The 18,307-nt window shown below is 39.3% G+C and overlaps 1 protein-coding gene across 2 annotated transcripts in view; it reads left to right on the top strand.

Annotated features, from left to right (window-relative positions):
* Nucleotides 1-18,307, top strand: part of Hsc70-3 (heat shock protein 70 cognate 3) — a 58,568-nt gene that overhangs the window by 17,142 nt on the left and 23,119 nt on the right. For both annotated transcript variants that reach the window (XM_067138200.2, XM_067138199.2), the window contains exons 5-6: nt 77-313; nt 17,275-17,541. In XM_067138200.2, the coding sequence (XP_066994301.1) occupies nt 77-313; nt 17,275-17,541 (504 nt within the window). The remainder of the gene's footprint in view (nt 1-76; nt 314-17,274; nt 17,542-18,307) is intronic.

Genomic DNA, 18,307 nt, shown 5'->3' with positions numbered 1-18,307 from the left:
TATACCCTCCAGTTATAATCTCTCAAACTTTTGATAAATTCAAAAGTATCTAGTTATTAAATGGATTTGTCTACAGGTAACGCATGCTGTTGTGACAGTACCTGCCTATTTCAATGATGCCCAGAGACAAGCAACAAAAGATGCAGGAACCATCTCTGGTCTGGTAGTCATGAGGATTATTAATGAACCTACTGCAGCAGCTATTGCTTATGGCCTGGACAAAAGGGAAGGTGAAAAGAATGTCTTGGTTTTCGATCTTGGAGGGGGCACTTTTGATGTCTCTTTACTCACCATCGATAATGGAGTGTTTGAGGTAAGTCCTTATATTGATTTGGATGCAACTTGGAATTTTGGTGCATTTTCTTTTTTTCCTGATTGTCTCAACAGTTCACCAGTTTTGGGGCAGCATAGTAATTTTAACCCATTGACTGTCAAGGGCACTTCACAAGGTGCATTCCCAAGGGCCATGATCAAAATGAAAGTGGTCACTGGTGCCCCAACATTTTTCATGCCACTAGTTTGACTGCACCACATTTGTCTGGGGACACAAATAATTCAGTCAGCAGTGGCATGGGACGCCTTGACCCTCATGGCCCACAGCGAGTTTTTCCCATGTGTCACCTGTAGGCCACAGCATCTAATTTTTATTGAAAGAAATTAAAATGAATACTTTTTTTTTCCTTCTTACACTTATGATATACACCTATCTGCTGTTAGTTTGTCGTGTCTGCTCCAGTTTTGAGCTCAGGACTATCACTCTTCCGAGGATCGTAGGAACATAGGAGGAATGGTATCGCTGAGACGTGTGTTAATATTATAGGGGAGCGTATGATTAAATATTCATATCTGTGAAGCCAAAGTAAAATGAATAATATTAAGAGATTTAAGGTAAGGTAAAAATAAGAACCATGAGGGTCTTGAAATAAGGCATACAGAATGTAGAAAGGTAACAAGTTGTGCAATTAGAAGAAATGGCTTGGTCAAGTTGGGGCGAGTCATGAAGCAGGAAACTGCACCCTGCTAAATGCATAGCATGTCTTCTAGAAAAGGTGGGTAATTGTTCAACGAACAGGGGAGTTTTCGTTCTGATGGGCTGTAGTCTGTGTCCATAGGAAAAAGAACTTAGATACTGTTCCAGAAGGTTGGGCATGTTGGGGAGAGTGTATAAAACCAGAGGGCACACCCTGGACTGGAGCTTTTTTGGAAGGATTCTGTCAGATCAGCAGAAGCTCTGTCAGGTCTATGATGATGATGATGATGATGATAAGGTCCGAGTCTGGACTCTAGGTGGTGTGCACCATCTTGGAGTAAATTACTACGGAAATAGTTTTCTAAAGAAGTCCATACTACAGAAGTAAATTACTACTGGAGTTAGTTACTCCAGAAGTAACGTCGGAGAGTTGAAATACAATTTACTGTTTTAGTTACTACTACAGAAGTGGAGTTCGTTACTCGTGGAGTAGTGCTGTGTTTGTGTATCTTCTTTAAAGAAATCTAAATAGATAAGATTATGTACGATAGGAAACGGGGGGGGGGGGGGAATGTAAGTGAAAAAGATAATTGCTTGTTCATAGAGATAATAACGATCTATGCAGAGGATATAAGGTGTAAGAAACAAAACATAAAGATGCTGGATAAGAAAAGAAATTCATGGAAAGTCGTGACGAAACAATTCAATCCTTCGAGTGACGGAAAACGCAGTGAGCATCAAGTTAAGATTTTGTAGAAGGACTTAAAAGGAAAAACGGGAGCAAAGCAGAAAGTCTTGGACATGTGGGGAAAAATTAAAACTGATGGCGGTTTCTTCATACAGATGGCCTACATCCACAGCAAAATTTTCCCATTTTCACACCAGGCAAATGCTGGGTCTGTAGGCCCTACCTTAAGGCCACGGTCGCTTCCCAATCCCTAGGCCTTTCCTGCCCTATCGTTGCCGTAAGACCTATCTGTGCCAGTGCAACGTTGAGCAAATTGAAAAAAATACCTCTTCCGATTTCTGAGAAGTTCACCGTTGTCACCGAGAGGGCAATAAATGGGAATATGCGCGCAGTCACAGTCAATTGCAACCATGATGTGTGGAAACCTGCCAACGTGAAGAATATCCTTTTATTTTCCGAATGATCATTTGCAGGCGTACCTCCCTCTTAGCCTCAACTAGTGCTTTAACCACGCGATGAAAGATGCGGCAAGCAGTTGTGCGGTAAACGTTAATTAGATCACCGGCAACTGTACTGAAATGTTCCGGTACGAAACACTCGTAGGGCACACAGCAACTGTAATTTCAGACATACAACAAAATTAAGACAAGAATTCAGCTGTAAGTGATCTCCAAGTAGATTTAGAAGGAAAGTAAAGGATTCCTTCCTAAGACCAAAATCGTTCCTGAAACTCGCCGTGTTCACGTTACATGGCTCTCGCCTTTCACATACTGTAGGCCTACGCACTATTACTTCCCCCCCATCGTTTACAGCGTCAAGGTCGTCAATATAATCTAAGTAATCCATAAACACCTTTGAAACGTCTTTCCTCTCATATACGGCACGATAGTCATTAGTCAACAAGTCTAAACTTAGCTTACTCCATGCACAACGTGAGAGTAAATTCTAACCAAATTACTAGGTTATTTACTTTAGTAATATACAAGATGGTGCTCTTCAACATTTTACTCTTGTAGTAATTTACTCCAGGAGTATCTGAAAGGACTAAAATACTTCGGAAGTAATTTACTCTCGTATGGAAGTCGCCGAGTGCTGACTTAGAGTACTTTACTACGGAAGTAGAACTTACTCTTGGTTGGTGCACGCCACCCTTAGAATACTCGCTACTGAGAGTCGACCACGCCAAGAGATCGATGAGAAGCTTCTATATACTCAGTCTTACTAATAAACGGTGTATAACATTTATACAAGGTTTATACACTTTGGGTCTTACTAATAAAGTCCTTATACCGTTGTTTAACTCTTGTTTAGTTATACAGTGAATAAAGCCTGTATAAGCGTTTTACATTTTTCTTACTAATAAACGAGGTATACGCATTGTATTACTACACAGCACGTATACACTCGTTCCAAGGAGTAGGAATCTCTTCCTGCAGTTCACTGACGTATTTCGCATGTTCACCGCCTTTATGATCGCTTCTGCTGGTTATCTATGAGCAAAACTTTCCGGAAAGTCGCACAGTAGCACGGCATATCGAAAAGGCAGTGGTAACACTAAGTGAGACAGCTGGAAATTGGCTTATACTGATATCAACATTTCTTCAGCTTGCTTGTGTAATGAACGCCAAAAAAAGAAATGGTATGGCTTAAGAAAAGATCAATAGCTCCTAACTGGGATAGTACGGAAAACGTAAGCAATTGTAATTGAATCGGCGGGTTGAAAAGGGTACACATTCCAAAATCCTTCCTTTTCAGGAGAAAGGAAAACCTGTTTTGTAGCTAAACGAAAGGTTAGATCAAAAAAGTTTCTATTAGGCATTTATACATCACATTTCTACGTATTCAACTACAAAGTATGGAAATCATATTACGTACGGTTTTAAAGTTATACCATTTTTTATGTCAAGGAATATGTCCCTTTTTATACTCAAATTTGAGAAAGATTTAAGATCTTTGTAGAGGCAGATAATGTATAATAAACTCGCAATTTAAAGTCTATTAAGCAGTAACACCTTAATACACAAACATACGCCCAACCACAATTTCTTTTATAGTTATTCATTGTCATTCCGTGAGACAGCTGGAAATTGACTTATATTGATATCAACATTTCTTCAGCTTGCTTGTGTAATGGACGCTAAAAAAGAAATGGAAAAGCTTAAGAAAATATCAAAAGCTCCTAACTGGGGTAGTTCGGAAAACGTGACCAATTGTAATTGAATCGGCGAGTTGAAAAGAGTACACATTCCAAAATCCTTCCTTTTCAGGAGAAAGGAAAACCTGTTTTGTAGCTAAACGAAAGGTTAGATCAAAAACGTTTCTATTAGGCATTTATACATCACATTTCTACGTATTCAACTACAAAGTATGGAAATCATATTACGTATGGTTTTCAAGTTATGCCACTTTTTATCTCGAGGAATATGTCCCATTGTATACGGTAGGTACCTACTCAATTAAGAAAGATCTTTGTAGGGGCAGATAGTGTATAATAAACTCGCAATATCAAAGGTCTATTAAGCTGTAACACATTTTTACACAAAAATACGCCCAACCATCATTTCTTTTATAGTTATTCATTGTCATTCCGTCTCTTTAAAGTGTTTTACTTGACGAAGATGTCTAGCTTCCATAACCTGAATGGTGTACGGTACCGTATGTCTTCTATGTTTAAAATATCGTGAAGATCATCAACGTTATCGTCATTCTTTCAACGTGTGTTCAATGTTAAATGGATAAGTCGAATATTTTACAACGATTATATTACTGTCGACAATAAATACCACGGAAATAAACTGCTCACTCGTTTCTTTTTTTCCGCTACACGCTGCTATACAACGCTTATACAAGGGTCCTGGACTGTATAAGCAATTCAGTGAATAACTACAACAGATGTATACATAGGAGGCTTATACACGGTTTATTAGTAACGAATTTCGCGTAAACGGTGTATAAACCTTGTATAAAAGTTATACACCGTTTATTAGTTAAGACGGTTTATGTGAAATTCGTTACTAATGAAACGCGTATAAGCCTCCTTTGTATACATCTGTTATATTTATTCATTGAATTGCTTATGCAGACCAGGACCCTTGTATAAGCGCTGTACGGCAGCGAGTAGCGGAAAAAGAAATGAGTGAGCAGTTTTTCATGCTATTTATTGTCTACAGTAATATAATCGTGGTGAAATATTTGACTTATCAATATAACATTGAACACTCAATGAAAGAATGGACGATAACGTTGATGATCTTCACAGTATTTTAAACATAGAAGACATACACCGTTCAGAGGTTATGGGGGCTAGACATCTTCGTAAAGTAAAATACTTTAGAGACGGAATGACAATGAATGACTAAAAGAAATGATTGGGCGTATTTTTGTGTAATAATGTGTTGCTGCTTAATAGACTTTGGAAATTGCAAGTTTATTATACATTATCTTCCTCTAAAAAGATCTTTATCAAATTTGAATACCCTAAAAAGGGACATATTCCTCGACATGAAAAATGGTATAACTTGAAAATCGTACGCAATATGATTTCCATACTTTGTAGTTGAATACGCAGAAATATGATGTATAAATGCCGAATAGAAACTTTTTTGATCAAACATTTCTTCTAAGCTACAAAAGTTTTTCCTTTCTCCTGAAAAGTAAGGATTTTGGAATGTGTACCCTTTTCAACTCGCCAATTCAATTACAATTCCTTACGTTTTCCGTACTATCCCAGATAGGAGCTATTGATCTTTCCTTAAGCTTTTCCGTTTCTTTTTGGCGTTCATTACACAAGCAAGCTGAAGAAATGTTTATATCAATATAAGCCCATTTCCAGCTGCCTCGCTTTGTGTTGCCACTGCCTTTTCGATATGCCGTGCTACTGCGCGACTTTCCGGAAAGTTTTGCTCGTAGATAACCAGCAGAAGTGATCATAAAGGCGGTGAACGTGCGGAAAACGCCAGTTAACTGCAGGAAGAGATTCCTACGCCTTGGAACGAGTGTATACGTGCTGTATAGTAACAGTGCATATACCACGTTTATTAGTAAGAAAAATATAAAACGCTTATACAGAGTTTATTTACTGTATAACTAAAAAGTGTTAAACAACTCTGTTAGGACTTTTTATTAGTATGACAGACTGTATATATTCATCGGTCTGCAATTAAAAAGGAGGTATTTGGGAAGTTGTGGACTTCGTCTCTTTCACACGTAGCGAATCCCCCAGGCCCTTTGAAGTAAGTCCCATACTGCTCGGGGAGCAATCTGACTTATCACTTGTTGGAAGATTTGGTAAGCTTTTTAGCCAGATGCCCTATCTGACATTAATGTCTGGGAAGATGACATGTTAAAAATGATCGGTAAACCATAAAACACCCATTAGGCAAGATACAGGAATCAGTTTTCAAGGTAAAATTCCATGGTTCAGCTTGGAATTGAATGTGGGAATGTTTTTGTCCAGGGAATACTGAGGCAGACTGGGTATTCAATCATTCTTACAAATCTAATTTGTACTACTAGAAATGACATCAGAATATAAACTTACCTGAGCACTTTGTACGAGGTTAGGGGTACTACTGCATCCAGGCCAGAGGTGTTCACGCTGGGCATTCCGTCCCACGGGCACCCAGCACTGTAGGTCAGTAAGCTGGCAGGCAATGAGCACAGCGTTATGCTATTCAACCACTCCTGCACAGTCTCAATTAAACCATCCCTATGGCCACATGGAAATCTGTAATAGGGTCTCCTACGCTTAGAAAGGCGAATGTCGCCGCCTTTAATGACTTGTAGTATACCCTGTTCGAGTATTGCCTGTCTGTGAATTTCACTTCTTCGCTACTTCATATAGTAATGTTACGGATAAGAGTTGCATCTGGCACACTCCACAACATGTTACTTTGCAAGTCTGCAGTTTCATTATTTTCATGAAATATGGCAAAATTGTCTATGAACAATGCAAGCTCTATTGGTGATAGAAATTGTCCTGTGGCCAATAGGAACACAGGAAAAAGTTTCATTTCAGAGATTATAATTTCCCCTTTTCCCGTTGAAACAGGGTAGGGGCAAATAAGTTTTCTCACCACTTTGTCCTGTCTCTCTACCATTCCTTATCCAACACTGTTCCAGTCTAGGTTGCTTTGCTCTATTCTGTTAAGAGTTCATCGTAATGTCTTCCTTGTCGTCTCTTCCCTGTCACCTGTCTTGCCAGTGCTTGTGATGCCAGTCTTTCTGGCATTTCTGAATTTCGAGAGGTGCCGTGGCGGGAAATCGAATGTTGTATTGCAGACGGAAGCGAGACTTTCTCCCCTCGTCACAGGAAAGTTAGATAAGCCACAATGTTTTATGGGCTGGGTTTCGCTGGCTTTTCCACTTCTGAATCCAAATAGTTCCTCTTGAAACTGACTTGCACATTTCTCTAATTCTGCTTTCCAATAACCTTTTCACTATCGTGCTAACATGGGAGGTGATTCCTCGGTAGTTACTGCATATCTTGCTGCCTTGAATATTGGTATTATAACCCCCGTTTTTCCAGTCCCTGGGAGTTTCTCTCTCCATACATTCTCTTCTGGGTGGGTGCTGTAGAATAACACCCACGGTATTCTCTGCCTGTTGTAAGAGGCAACTAAAAGGGGCCCTAGGTGCTTTTAACTTGGGAACATGGGCTGGCAACCATGGAACCCTTACCAGTCCTGGCATTGTTCCACTTGTGCCAGGCTTCTTTCATCTATCCTATTCCCCACCTGGTCAACATGCATTCTACCTTGATGCTATTAGGTCGCGAGGGCAAGGGAGTCTTTCTTTCCTACGCCCTTCATTGGCCCCCTCTTTTTTCCCCCGATATTTTGTGAAGTGTCGGACCTTTCCATTTTTTCCCCGTATTATATAGTGCATGGTTGCCCAGTTGTACTTAAAACAATAACCAATACTTTCGATACACACTTGAGTATTATATTAAGTCCACTGGAGTCCTGTTGGTCCTGCAGCCTTGATCCTCTGACAAATGTCCATTAACATATTCCCTTGATTCTTGTTGCCATATACATATGGCCCCAGAATCTCTTAACACTTGTGCGTTCAGATCTCCCATTATCATTACTTTCTTGTCCTTTGTGTATTTCTCCATTTCTTCAAGGAATTGTTCTGTATATTCTTTATTTCCAGTTTGTAGAGTGTGGAGCATATCCTTGAAACAGATCTAGTGTTCCTGTCTCAAACTGCATCCTTGTTAAGATTATTCTGCTATTGATCATCTCCATGTATTCCAGGACATCCTTTCTAATGATCATTCCTATTTGGTTTACTACATGCTGTCCTCTATTGTGAAACTGCCTGTAGGCCTACCCTTCCATTACTTTTTTCCTAGTTTCCATTGTTTCATCAAGACCAAGCATAGTTATGTCCTCTTTCATTAAGTCTATCGGCTCTTCAGGGTTAGGATGTTCACTGTCCTTATTCACATTCAGATATATTGCGATACTGATTGCCTTTTCTGTCGTTCCTCTAGTAACTGAACAACAGAGTTGTCTGCAGGGGCGTCCTAGTACTTTCTGAGGCTCCTTCATATCTACACTCTATAGGCTTTCATTATGATGGGTTTGCCCCTCTGAAAGGCATTAGAGTTGATGCCAGTATGTGATGAGGCTGCTCCTAATATGGAGTACATGTGCCTTATGCAGCTGCCTCTGACCTGGGGACTGCCTGATCAGAGAACTCATTTGCCCGAAGCAGTTGGTCCTCGTAATGAATTTATTTTTCTCTCTGCCAGACACTCGATGCAGTCGATAGCTCTATGGTCTACTTCTATTACCGTAGTGGACTGGACTGGCCAGACAGCATGGGCCGATTGCAGAAAAGACTAGTTTTAAGCCTTAGGAAACTTCTTAAGTTGCGCACGATCTTCCATTGCATAAACAATGTTTAGCTAGTCATCGTTCAGTTTCAATATTGGTTCGAATCTTTCATGAAACTCTGCTTGTCGCAACCATTAAATTCGCCGCTGTGCGCGCCGAACACTAATCAGCTCTTGTCTTTCTACACTTTACTCAAATATGGCTAAGCACGAGCTTGACTTGCCCACAGATAAGAATCTCTCTTTCGGTTGAAATTAAATTTCATATTATCAACACTAAAGTGATATGCCACCGTATGAGGAAGTGTACCTTTGATTATAGTGTTACGATGAGTGTGATCTAAATAACTTCGGTAAAGGGGAAACAAGAGTACTAGGTAACAGAATGATTTCTACGGGCCATACAAAAAGCTTGCATTCTGGAGATCACAGGTTCGAAACACATCAGCAGCACCGAAAATTGTCTTCCGTAGTTTCCCTATTTTTACACCAGGCAAATACTAGGGCTGTTAATTTTGCCATGACTCTTCTTCCCCACTCTTCAGCAATAATCACAATTGCCACCACCACTTACATTTTCCTAGCTCATAGTTGCCAAAACGTATCTGAATTAGTGCGATGATTATAAAAAACCACACACAACCTACTTTTTAGTTGTCACTATTGTGTTTACTTGGCAGTAAATATAAGCGAATCCCTCCCAGTTGATATGACAGCCCCCTGACGATTAGAACAAGTAATTATGACTTATATGTAGTCGAAGTAGTGACCTATAATTCCAGGGAAATTATCCCATATTCAGTTCGGTCCAAAAAAAATATCCCCACCTTCAAATTTTACTTAATGCATGTCAAAACAGAGGCTATACTTCATTGGTTTACTAATTTTAAGTTTAAAAGTTAAATTAAGTTATCAGAATCAACCTACATTAATATTGTGTTCACCTCGTGTCTTAAGTCCTGAAGTCTGTCATTGACTCAAGTTTTTCACATGTACCAGGTGGAATTTCATGGTATGTGACTTGAACAATTTTCTCAGTTTACTCTACTTGTACAACAATATTTACTTAGTTTTTGAGACATAATTGCCCACACATTCTCAATAGGGTTCATGTCAGGAGAATTTGGGGTCCACCATAACCGCTCAATACTCAGATCTGCGAAACGCTTCTGGACAACCCTGGCACGGTGACAGCTAGCATCGTCATCTTGGAAAATGAAAAGCGCAAGATTTTCTCCACTGAAATGATCCCTTGCTATATTTAATACTTGATTTTTAAGGATATCACAGTATTTTAACCCTGTAATTGAACCTGTGCAAACTTTAAATCTTCCCACTCCTTTGGCAGTAATTGCTCTCCACAGCATTACACTTTCACTGAACTTCGTTTCCACTACACATTCTTTCTTTAATTCCTCTCCTCACTCAATCCACAGTTTCAAACCAGTCATTGCCATACATTAAATTTCTTATCTGAATAATCACTCCAGTCCTCAGATGTCTAGTGTTGATAATGATCAAACCTTTTTCCTTCTTCAACATGGTTTTGTTAGGAGGGCTTTCTTTTGCAGATTTTCTTCAGGGTGAGTTCAGAATGGTGTCTTAGAACTGTTTGATGGGAAATTGGTCCCAAACTCCTGTTCAATCTTAAAAGCAATGTGCCTTGAATGGTTTTGTCTTGCTTTGCCATCATTTTCATTGCTCTGCACAATCTGGAACTGGAGATATCTTCAGACTAAATTTGTACCTCAAACTTGACTTTCCAGTTTCAGATTTTCTTAGATATATTTCCCACAGTTTTGTGGTCAATTGATAATTACGTAGCAACTTCCGTATTCGAGAATCCCTTGCTTCCTTGGAGAAAAGTTTTTTTTCTCTACCCCATAACCTGTGAAACCAAATATTTGTGTAATAATGGAAACACATTGTTATTTATGGTTTAAATAGCACAATAGATACATATTAAAACTGTCTGGATACTTAGAGTTAGGTTTTCACACAATTCAGCTGACAAAAAAATTGGAGGGAAGACAAACTAAACAACTGATGGAGTGAAATGAAATTTACAAGTATGTAAGTGCCATGTAGCATAAATTTTTGTAACTGATGTATATATCATTTCAAAAAACTTGTCGAGTCAATGACCCATCGAGTTCAAGCACTTAAAAAGACACGAGGTGGACGCAAAATATTAATGCAAACTGATTTTGATTCAATATGTTTTGTACAACTTTATTTAACTTTTAAAAAAAAGGTTTAGTAAACCAATGAAATGTAATGTTGTTGTTGTTTTGACATGCATTAAGTAAAATTTGTAGGGGGGATATTATTTACGATTGAACTGTGTAATAAAATATCAGCTGCCAAGAATTGTCAAGTTGAGTTACTGGAACTGTCCCTTTGTCATTCTCCAGAAGCAAGTCTCTTAAATAGCAAAATCTTATTTTAAGCTGTACTGGTAACTCCCCGTTCATTTCATTCAAATCAATAGCTACGATTTCGCGGCAGACGACCACAGAGCGGCCAGAGTCAGCTCGGTGTGATAATACAAATTAAATGTTTCATGGTACATAACCTCTTGTTTCACTCCTCACGTTTTGAGGTGGTTATTATTATTATTATTAAAGCGTCTTTATTGTGGCGAAGTTAGGGCTCCCAGCCCTTTCTTACACTTAACCACTTCATGTATATACAATGTATATTTTACAAAAAATTTAAACATATGAAATCTTTACAACCTAAAGTATAACTAAAGCAACTAAAGTATCATTAACTAAACTAAGGTGAGTAAAGTATAACTAAATTATATACAGGAACACATTGCAATAAACAACCATATTCACTCTCATTCATGCATCCCATTCACACTCAAGAAAGACTGGAAGTGCTTAAAAGATGACTCTGGCAAAGGATTTTAAATTTTGTCTTAGATTTAGCTTCCCTGATGTCATTGGGGAGTTCATTCCTCCAGCTTGTGGCGGTGATAGTGAACGATCTGTTGTAGATTGCGGTTCGATGCACAGGAATTTCTAGCGTACAGCCTGACCGGGTATTGAACAGGTGCAGGGAACTAAGGTAGCGAAATCTGGTGGATAGGTAACGAGTGTTTTCAGAAAGCACTTGATACACCAAAGTAGTTGCGTGGAGTCTACGTGTGTCATTCAGTCGTAACCAAGATAATTGTTTATAGAATGGGGATACATGGGCGTATGGTTGTATGTCGAATGCATACCTGATGCATGCATTTTGGGCACGTTGCAGTCTCATGCTTTGCTCGTTATTGATATCGATAAAAACTGTATCACAGTATTCGAGAATTGGAAACGAGTGATTGAATGAGCTTTATTTTCAAGGACTGAGGAAATATATTTTTAAACCGCTTCAGAGGATGCAGGCTTTGATATACCTTTTGGCACACTTTCATCACATGTTGCGACCAGTTCAATGTTTCGCTTATAGCCACACCAAGATTCATAACTGTCTCACAAAATGGAATAATGGTATTGTTTAGTGCTACAGGAGGAATTTCGTATTGTTTTAAGACGTGTAAGTTTTTTGAAGTACCAATGATTATTGCTTGCGTTTTAAGAGGATTTATTTTGAGATTGTTACTCAATGCAAAATTACTTATGAGACTTAAATCAGCATTAACTTCTTCTACAGCTCTCTGAATTTTATTAGTTCTTGAGTGGTAGTAGATCTGCAGATCAGCATAAAGATGATACTTGCAATGTGTAATCGATTTGGCAACATCGTGTAAGTAAATTGCAAACAGCAATGGTCCAAGTACAGACCCTTGGGGGACACCGAGGGGGTTTGTTAAGCCACTCAGATCTGCTATTATTTACTTTGACACACTGTCGGCGATTTTTTGAGGTACGAACTGAAAAAGTTTATTGCCGTCTTGCTGAAATTTAATGAATCCAATTTTGAAAGTAGCAGTTGAGGAACAACAATATCAAAAGCACTAGAAAAATAAAGTAGAACCAGTACAGTCACTTGTCGAGTGTCCATTGCCTGTCGGATATCATCAGTTACTTTCAGTAGGGCAGTCGTTGTGCTGTGTCCTTTCCTGAAACCAGATTGGTAAGGGTCAAGCAGTGAGAAGTTAGTCAAGTAAGTGAGGACTTGTTCGTGTACCAAGCGTTCTAGTACTTTGGAATGGGGTGGGAGAATGGATATAGGGCGATAATCTGATGGTAAACTAGGAGAATTCTTCTTAGGAATAGGAATGACGATACCGTGCTTCCACACAGTTAGGAATACTCCCTGTACAAGACAATGATTAAATATATGCGTCAGAATAGGTAATATGGCACCAATAATATTTTTTATGAAAGATAATGGTATGTCGTCATTACCCGGAGCATCAGACTTGAGGGAGTAAATTACACGCTTCACATCGTTTGCCCCAACTTTTTTGAAAGTGAATTTTACTTCATTTGCTTGAATGAGCATTTATGGCATTGATATCATCAGTTAGGTCATCAACTGGTTGATGACGATGATGATTATTATTATTATTATTATTATTATTATTATCATTATTAGGATAGTTAGCATCATAGTCATTGTCAGTAATATTAGTGTATGCTGCTTTCGTAAAATGAGAATTTAGATCAAGTGGTATACTGGGTGTCTGCATGGTCAGGCTGCGACTTATACCCATCTGATGCAAATGTTTCCGTATTAGTGCTGAATTTCGTCTGTTATCTCTTGAATATATTTATACTTGCTGTTACGAATTAATTTCTTAACTTGATTTCGGAGAATACGGTAATTTTCGAAATCACTAGTGCTTTCAGTTCGCCTAAATCGCCTATACCAAGCATCACGATTTGCCATGACCGACTTAATTTCATTTGTTAGCCAAGGAGACGAAGGGTGAGAAACTCGAATTTGCTTCTTCGGAGCGTGTTTGTCATACAGTCCTAATATTAGAGTTCAGTCTGTCAACCTTATCATTAGTCAGTAGAATATCATTCCACGGCAATTGATATGCTTCATTTCGTATTATCTCAGTATTAAAATGCTTGAAGTCTCTTCGTATTATGTACCTGGTTTTGTACTTTGGTGCCTTGAGAGAGTAACATAAGTATATGAGATTGTGGGTCGAAATACCTGGTACAATAAGCTGTCCATATTTTACCACTTTCTGCGGATTGTTTGTTATAATAAGGTCAATCAGTGTGTGAGACGTGTGGTTTATTCTGTGAACATGGTTAGTCACGTCTAGTGTCAGTATATTGTAATCCATGCCATGGAATAAGTTTTGTAAGTATGTTGATTCGTTACTTGTAACTAGGAGATTAGTATTGAAGTCACCAAGAACGATTGTTTTCGTACAGCGGAGTTAACTTCGATAATGCCACTTCTAGGTCAGATATGTTGTATGTCCGGCGCCTTGTATACCACTCCGATCAGTAGTTTTTGATTATTAACCAAGAGTTCAGCAAACATGAATTCAGGTCAAAATGGAGTCTTAGGATCTGAGGTCATAATTATTTTACTTTTTAAGTCGCTACGGCAATATATAGCGCAACCGCCCCCTACATGATTTAAACGATCTAGGCGATATAACGTCATGTTATTCAGCTTAACGAGATCAGATTTGAGTGACTGCTGTAACCATGTCTCTGTTACACAAATACAATGCAAGTTACTGTTACTAAATAGAGCCTGTATTTCGTCAAAGTGACAAAGAAGCGATTGTGCATTGATATGACAACACTGAAAATATTGTTGGTGGGGAGCTAAAATTTCCTTAAGAACGTCTCCTGCCACAGCTGGTGAAGGGGAAGGTAAGGGTGAAGGCGGACGACATTGAAGAGGGATAGTGTCAATGACATCACGGACATGCTGTTCGGTATAAATAATTGACTCATTTACGTTAGCCATTGTCAACAGAAATTCAAACTACTCACCCTAGTTGTTTCATAAGCACCTCCAGAAATATTTACACAATCACTCTCACATTCACATACACAAACATTATACGCTATTATATGACTGTTTTTCCTAGTCAATCTAGTCGCTCACATAAGGCTTATTAATTGTGCCATGCTGCTAACAAACATTTTCTGTCCATTGTCTTTCAAAACAACAATGCGGCCGTCCTGTGTCCACACCCGTCAGAGTCCGAAGTGGTTACGTGCCCTGTTTAGAATAGTTTTTCTGATACCTGTCAGGAATTCAGTCAGAAGAAGGCCAGTTCCTTTTAACAGCCACTTGGCCCTCCAAACTCTGTCCCGGTCATGGTAACGCACAAACTTTATAATTATAGGGTGCTTACCCGTAGCAACAACCTGAGCTGTGGTTCGTTTTGACACTCCTGAACGGTGGCGACGATCTATATCAGACATAGTTATTTAACTTGCCCTTCATCGTGTTGATAACTTTATCGTAAACGTTCTCTGCCGGCTCCTCTGGAATACCATGCAGCACTAAGCAGTTCCGCCGGCTGTACTGTTCAGCTTCATCAAGCAGTTCGGCCTGTTGTTAGAGGCGCTGTTCAGTAAATTCCGGTTTTTTTGTCTTTTCAGCTCACTAGACACCTTTTCTTGGAACTGAGAGAACTCAGCCTTTAGCCGCTGCAGCTCATCCGCGCGGCAGCTGCAGCTTGCGACGTGTTCCAGGCGGCCTTGGAAGTCCTTCATAACATCTTCAATAGACGCTACACAACGAATAGCTTCTTTCGCGGACATACTGAATGATGCTTCAGGTCAATGACAGTTTAGTTACACTGAGAAAGTCACAAATGGCACTTGTTGGCTGTTTGTCCAACCCTTGTCCCGTTTCCCTACGGGGTCGGGTATGAGGTGAGATGAATTTGTCGTGGCGGTTTTTTATGACCGGATGCCCTTCCTGACGTCAACCTCATCAGAGGAGTTAATGAGAGATGAAATGAATGACGTGATATATGATAGTAGGGAGAGGGTGAAACCCGGTGCCGGCACATAGCCTACTCCTGTCGAATAGCACCAAGGGGTCTGCTCAAGGCTTAACGTCTCCATCCGACGGACGAATCACCATCAACAGCGTCATATGCCCTCACTCCATATGAGCACTGCGGAGAGGTTTGGAATTTAATCCAGGCTTTTGGCACGCAATCTAGTGATTAGAAATTGTATACCACCACCTCCCCTACCCTGCCGGCCAACATTCTGATGGTGAAAATTTTTTCGACCAACGGGACTCGAACCGGCTAACCTCGGTGTTAGACCGTTTTAGACTTCAGCGCCTTAACGATCATGGCCACCAGGCGGGCTCACTTGTTGGCTGTTAATCTTGCTAATTAACGAGATTACTGGAGAGGCGTTTCACACAACAGCAGCAGTTGGCGCCATCTTTACAGGTTAAGCGGTATTCTTAGCATTGTTTAAACATGGGTGGTTGAACATCGCTTTTGGACAGTGTAAGTGATAAATGTTTCTAAACATGTTTCTGCAATTGGCTGTATCTAATTTTCCTATACTTAGCAAGAATACTTAGAAGTGGGATGGTGGGTCTCTGGCAAGCATGTCTGTTGATAAGCATATATGTAGCAATATACAAAGTCAAGATTATTGATGTTTTGGCACCGCTGAAAAAGGGAGTAGTTAGCTCTCGAAACATGTATGGTAATTAAGTATAATAAAATACGTCAAGTATTGACAAGAAATCTATTTCTATAGAAATTTGAATAGAAGTCAATATGGACAGGATTAACCAACATGGTGAAAATAATCAATTCTGCTACTTATGGTGTCAAAATTTTGAATGATTTTCTCTTTCCTGAAAGTCAATGTGTACTAATAAAAGCATGCCAAACTATTCCTTGAACTTGGTACTACTCGACAACTAAGAATTTATCTGTTTTATCTTGTGCAACGTAAATATAAAAATGGGACAATCTTCATTTTTAGGACCAAATTAGTTAGCAGTTATGTTAGGATCGTGCAGCTGGCAGCTTGTTTTCAGGAGATGGTGCTAACCCTGCCCTTGACAGCCCTGAAGATTTTTTGTGGTTTCCTTTTTTCACACCAGGCAAATGCCAGGGCTGTACCTTGAGGCACCTATTTCTAACTGAGCCTGTTGGATATATGGAACTAGTTCACTGTCTGCTTGCCTGAAGAACTTTGTTGTACATGAATGGACCTCTCCTGGCAGGAATGTAATTGACGGGGTAGATTTATAACATTCAAGCAAATCTGGTAGTACACTGAAATAATCTTGCCCTGTTTTTAATCTCTGTAAGGACTTGAGTTGTGTGTAACATGTAGGGAAACCATTTGGGAGCAATTATGATTTTGTTGGGACACCTTTTCCCAATCTCAAGAATATTTGCTTAGATGCTTAATTACAGATTTATTGGTCATATGAACTTGGGGCATTTAGAGTACACACCCAACCTGTTCTGAATTATGTCCCACAGTTGCCTGATAACATTATGTATGCTATTTATTGACTGGGAATCGGTCATGTGACGTGCTAGTTTTTTTTCATTGGTGCAAGGAAGGTGCAATTCATTGTCTTAAAATTTATCACATAACACAATGTGTACATATCTACTTAGCAATTGTAGAGGTTACGTGATCAATGTCTTACTGATCAAAGGCAAGGAAGAGCTTACATTTCACCAACCTTTTACAAAAGCACAAAGAGGTTGTAATATGCCAGTATGGTCAGCAAATTGGTATAAGCATTGCTCTCAACACAATTTTTGAGGTGATGTTTAGTCCTATTCATATTACTTCCATGTTTTGCTAATAAGTTTTGCGTTTTTCTTTCCAGGTGGTGGCAACAAATGGAGATACTCATTTGGGTGGTGAAGACTTCGATCAGCGTGTCATGGATCATTTCATTAAGTTATACAAGAAGAAGAAAGGAAAAGATATCAGAAAAGACAACAGGGCTGTTCAAAAATTGCGTCGTGAAGTGGAGAAAGCAAAGAGAGCACTGTCATCCAGTCACCAAGTCCGCATTGAGATTGAAAGCTTCTTTGAAGGTGATGATTTCTCAGAGACACTCACTAGAGCAAAGTTTGAAGAATTGAACATGGTGAGTAGTTCTTGCAGTAATTGGACACGTTATTGTAAAGCAGCTACTTCAGTTAAATTATTTTTCAGCAATACAGAGAGCAGTCCTGTCCCTCTTCATAATTTTATGGTATTTTTTTTCTTTGACAGAATTATGATTATTTCAGAACTTAACGACCCTTCAACCCGGTATTTGAATGTCGTGCCGATAACTGTAGATGCTAATTTAACTATAACTTGGCTGTTTCAAAGTATTGCACAGTACCTTCTAAGTAAACAACCAAAAAGCAGTGTCATTTCAGTGTTAATACTTCTGGTCATGCTGTGATGCAATTTACCAGTTAGTTTGGCTTCTCATTTCTCTGTGGGGGTGCAAATCCTGGGGCATTTTCCATTTAACAAAAATTTGGATACTGTGTGTAGTATACCGTATTTACCTGCATGTAACACCCCATTTCACCCCCTAATTTTCAATATCAGTAATAGATTATTAGACCCTCCCCTGGCTTTGAGACAAAAAATGGGAAAAGAATCTTGCATACAAGACACCCCCCCCAATGAAATTCGTCAGAAAAGAACTATTCCGCTTCAAAGCGGGGTACAAGCCTTACGGCAGTTATATCCCACAAATTTGTGAATAGTTTCATCCGTACGACCCACACAATGAAAACGCCCGTTGACATCGTGTGGTACATCTGTTTCGTAATTAAGGAATGTGTGCCTCTGTAGCGTAGTCTTGCTGCAGCTCTGATGTCACATAAATGTGAATATTGTCTGACCCACGCATT

Source organism: Anabrus simplex, chromosome 1 (assembly GCF_040414725.1).
Source record: "Anabrus simplex isolate iqAnaSimp1 chromosome 1, ASM4041472v1, whole genome shotgun sequence".
NCBI classification, from domain to species: Eukaryota; Metazoa; Arthropoda; class Insecta; order Orthoptera; family Tettigoniidae; genus Anabrus; species Anabrus simplex.
The sequence above is the reverse complement of the archived record's forward strand: the minus strand, read 5'-3'. Positions and strand labels throughout refer to the sequence as shown.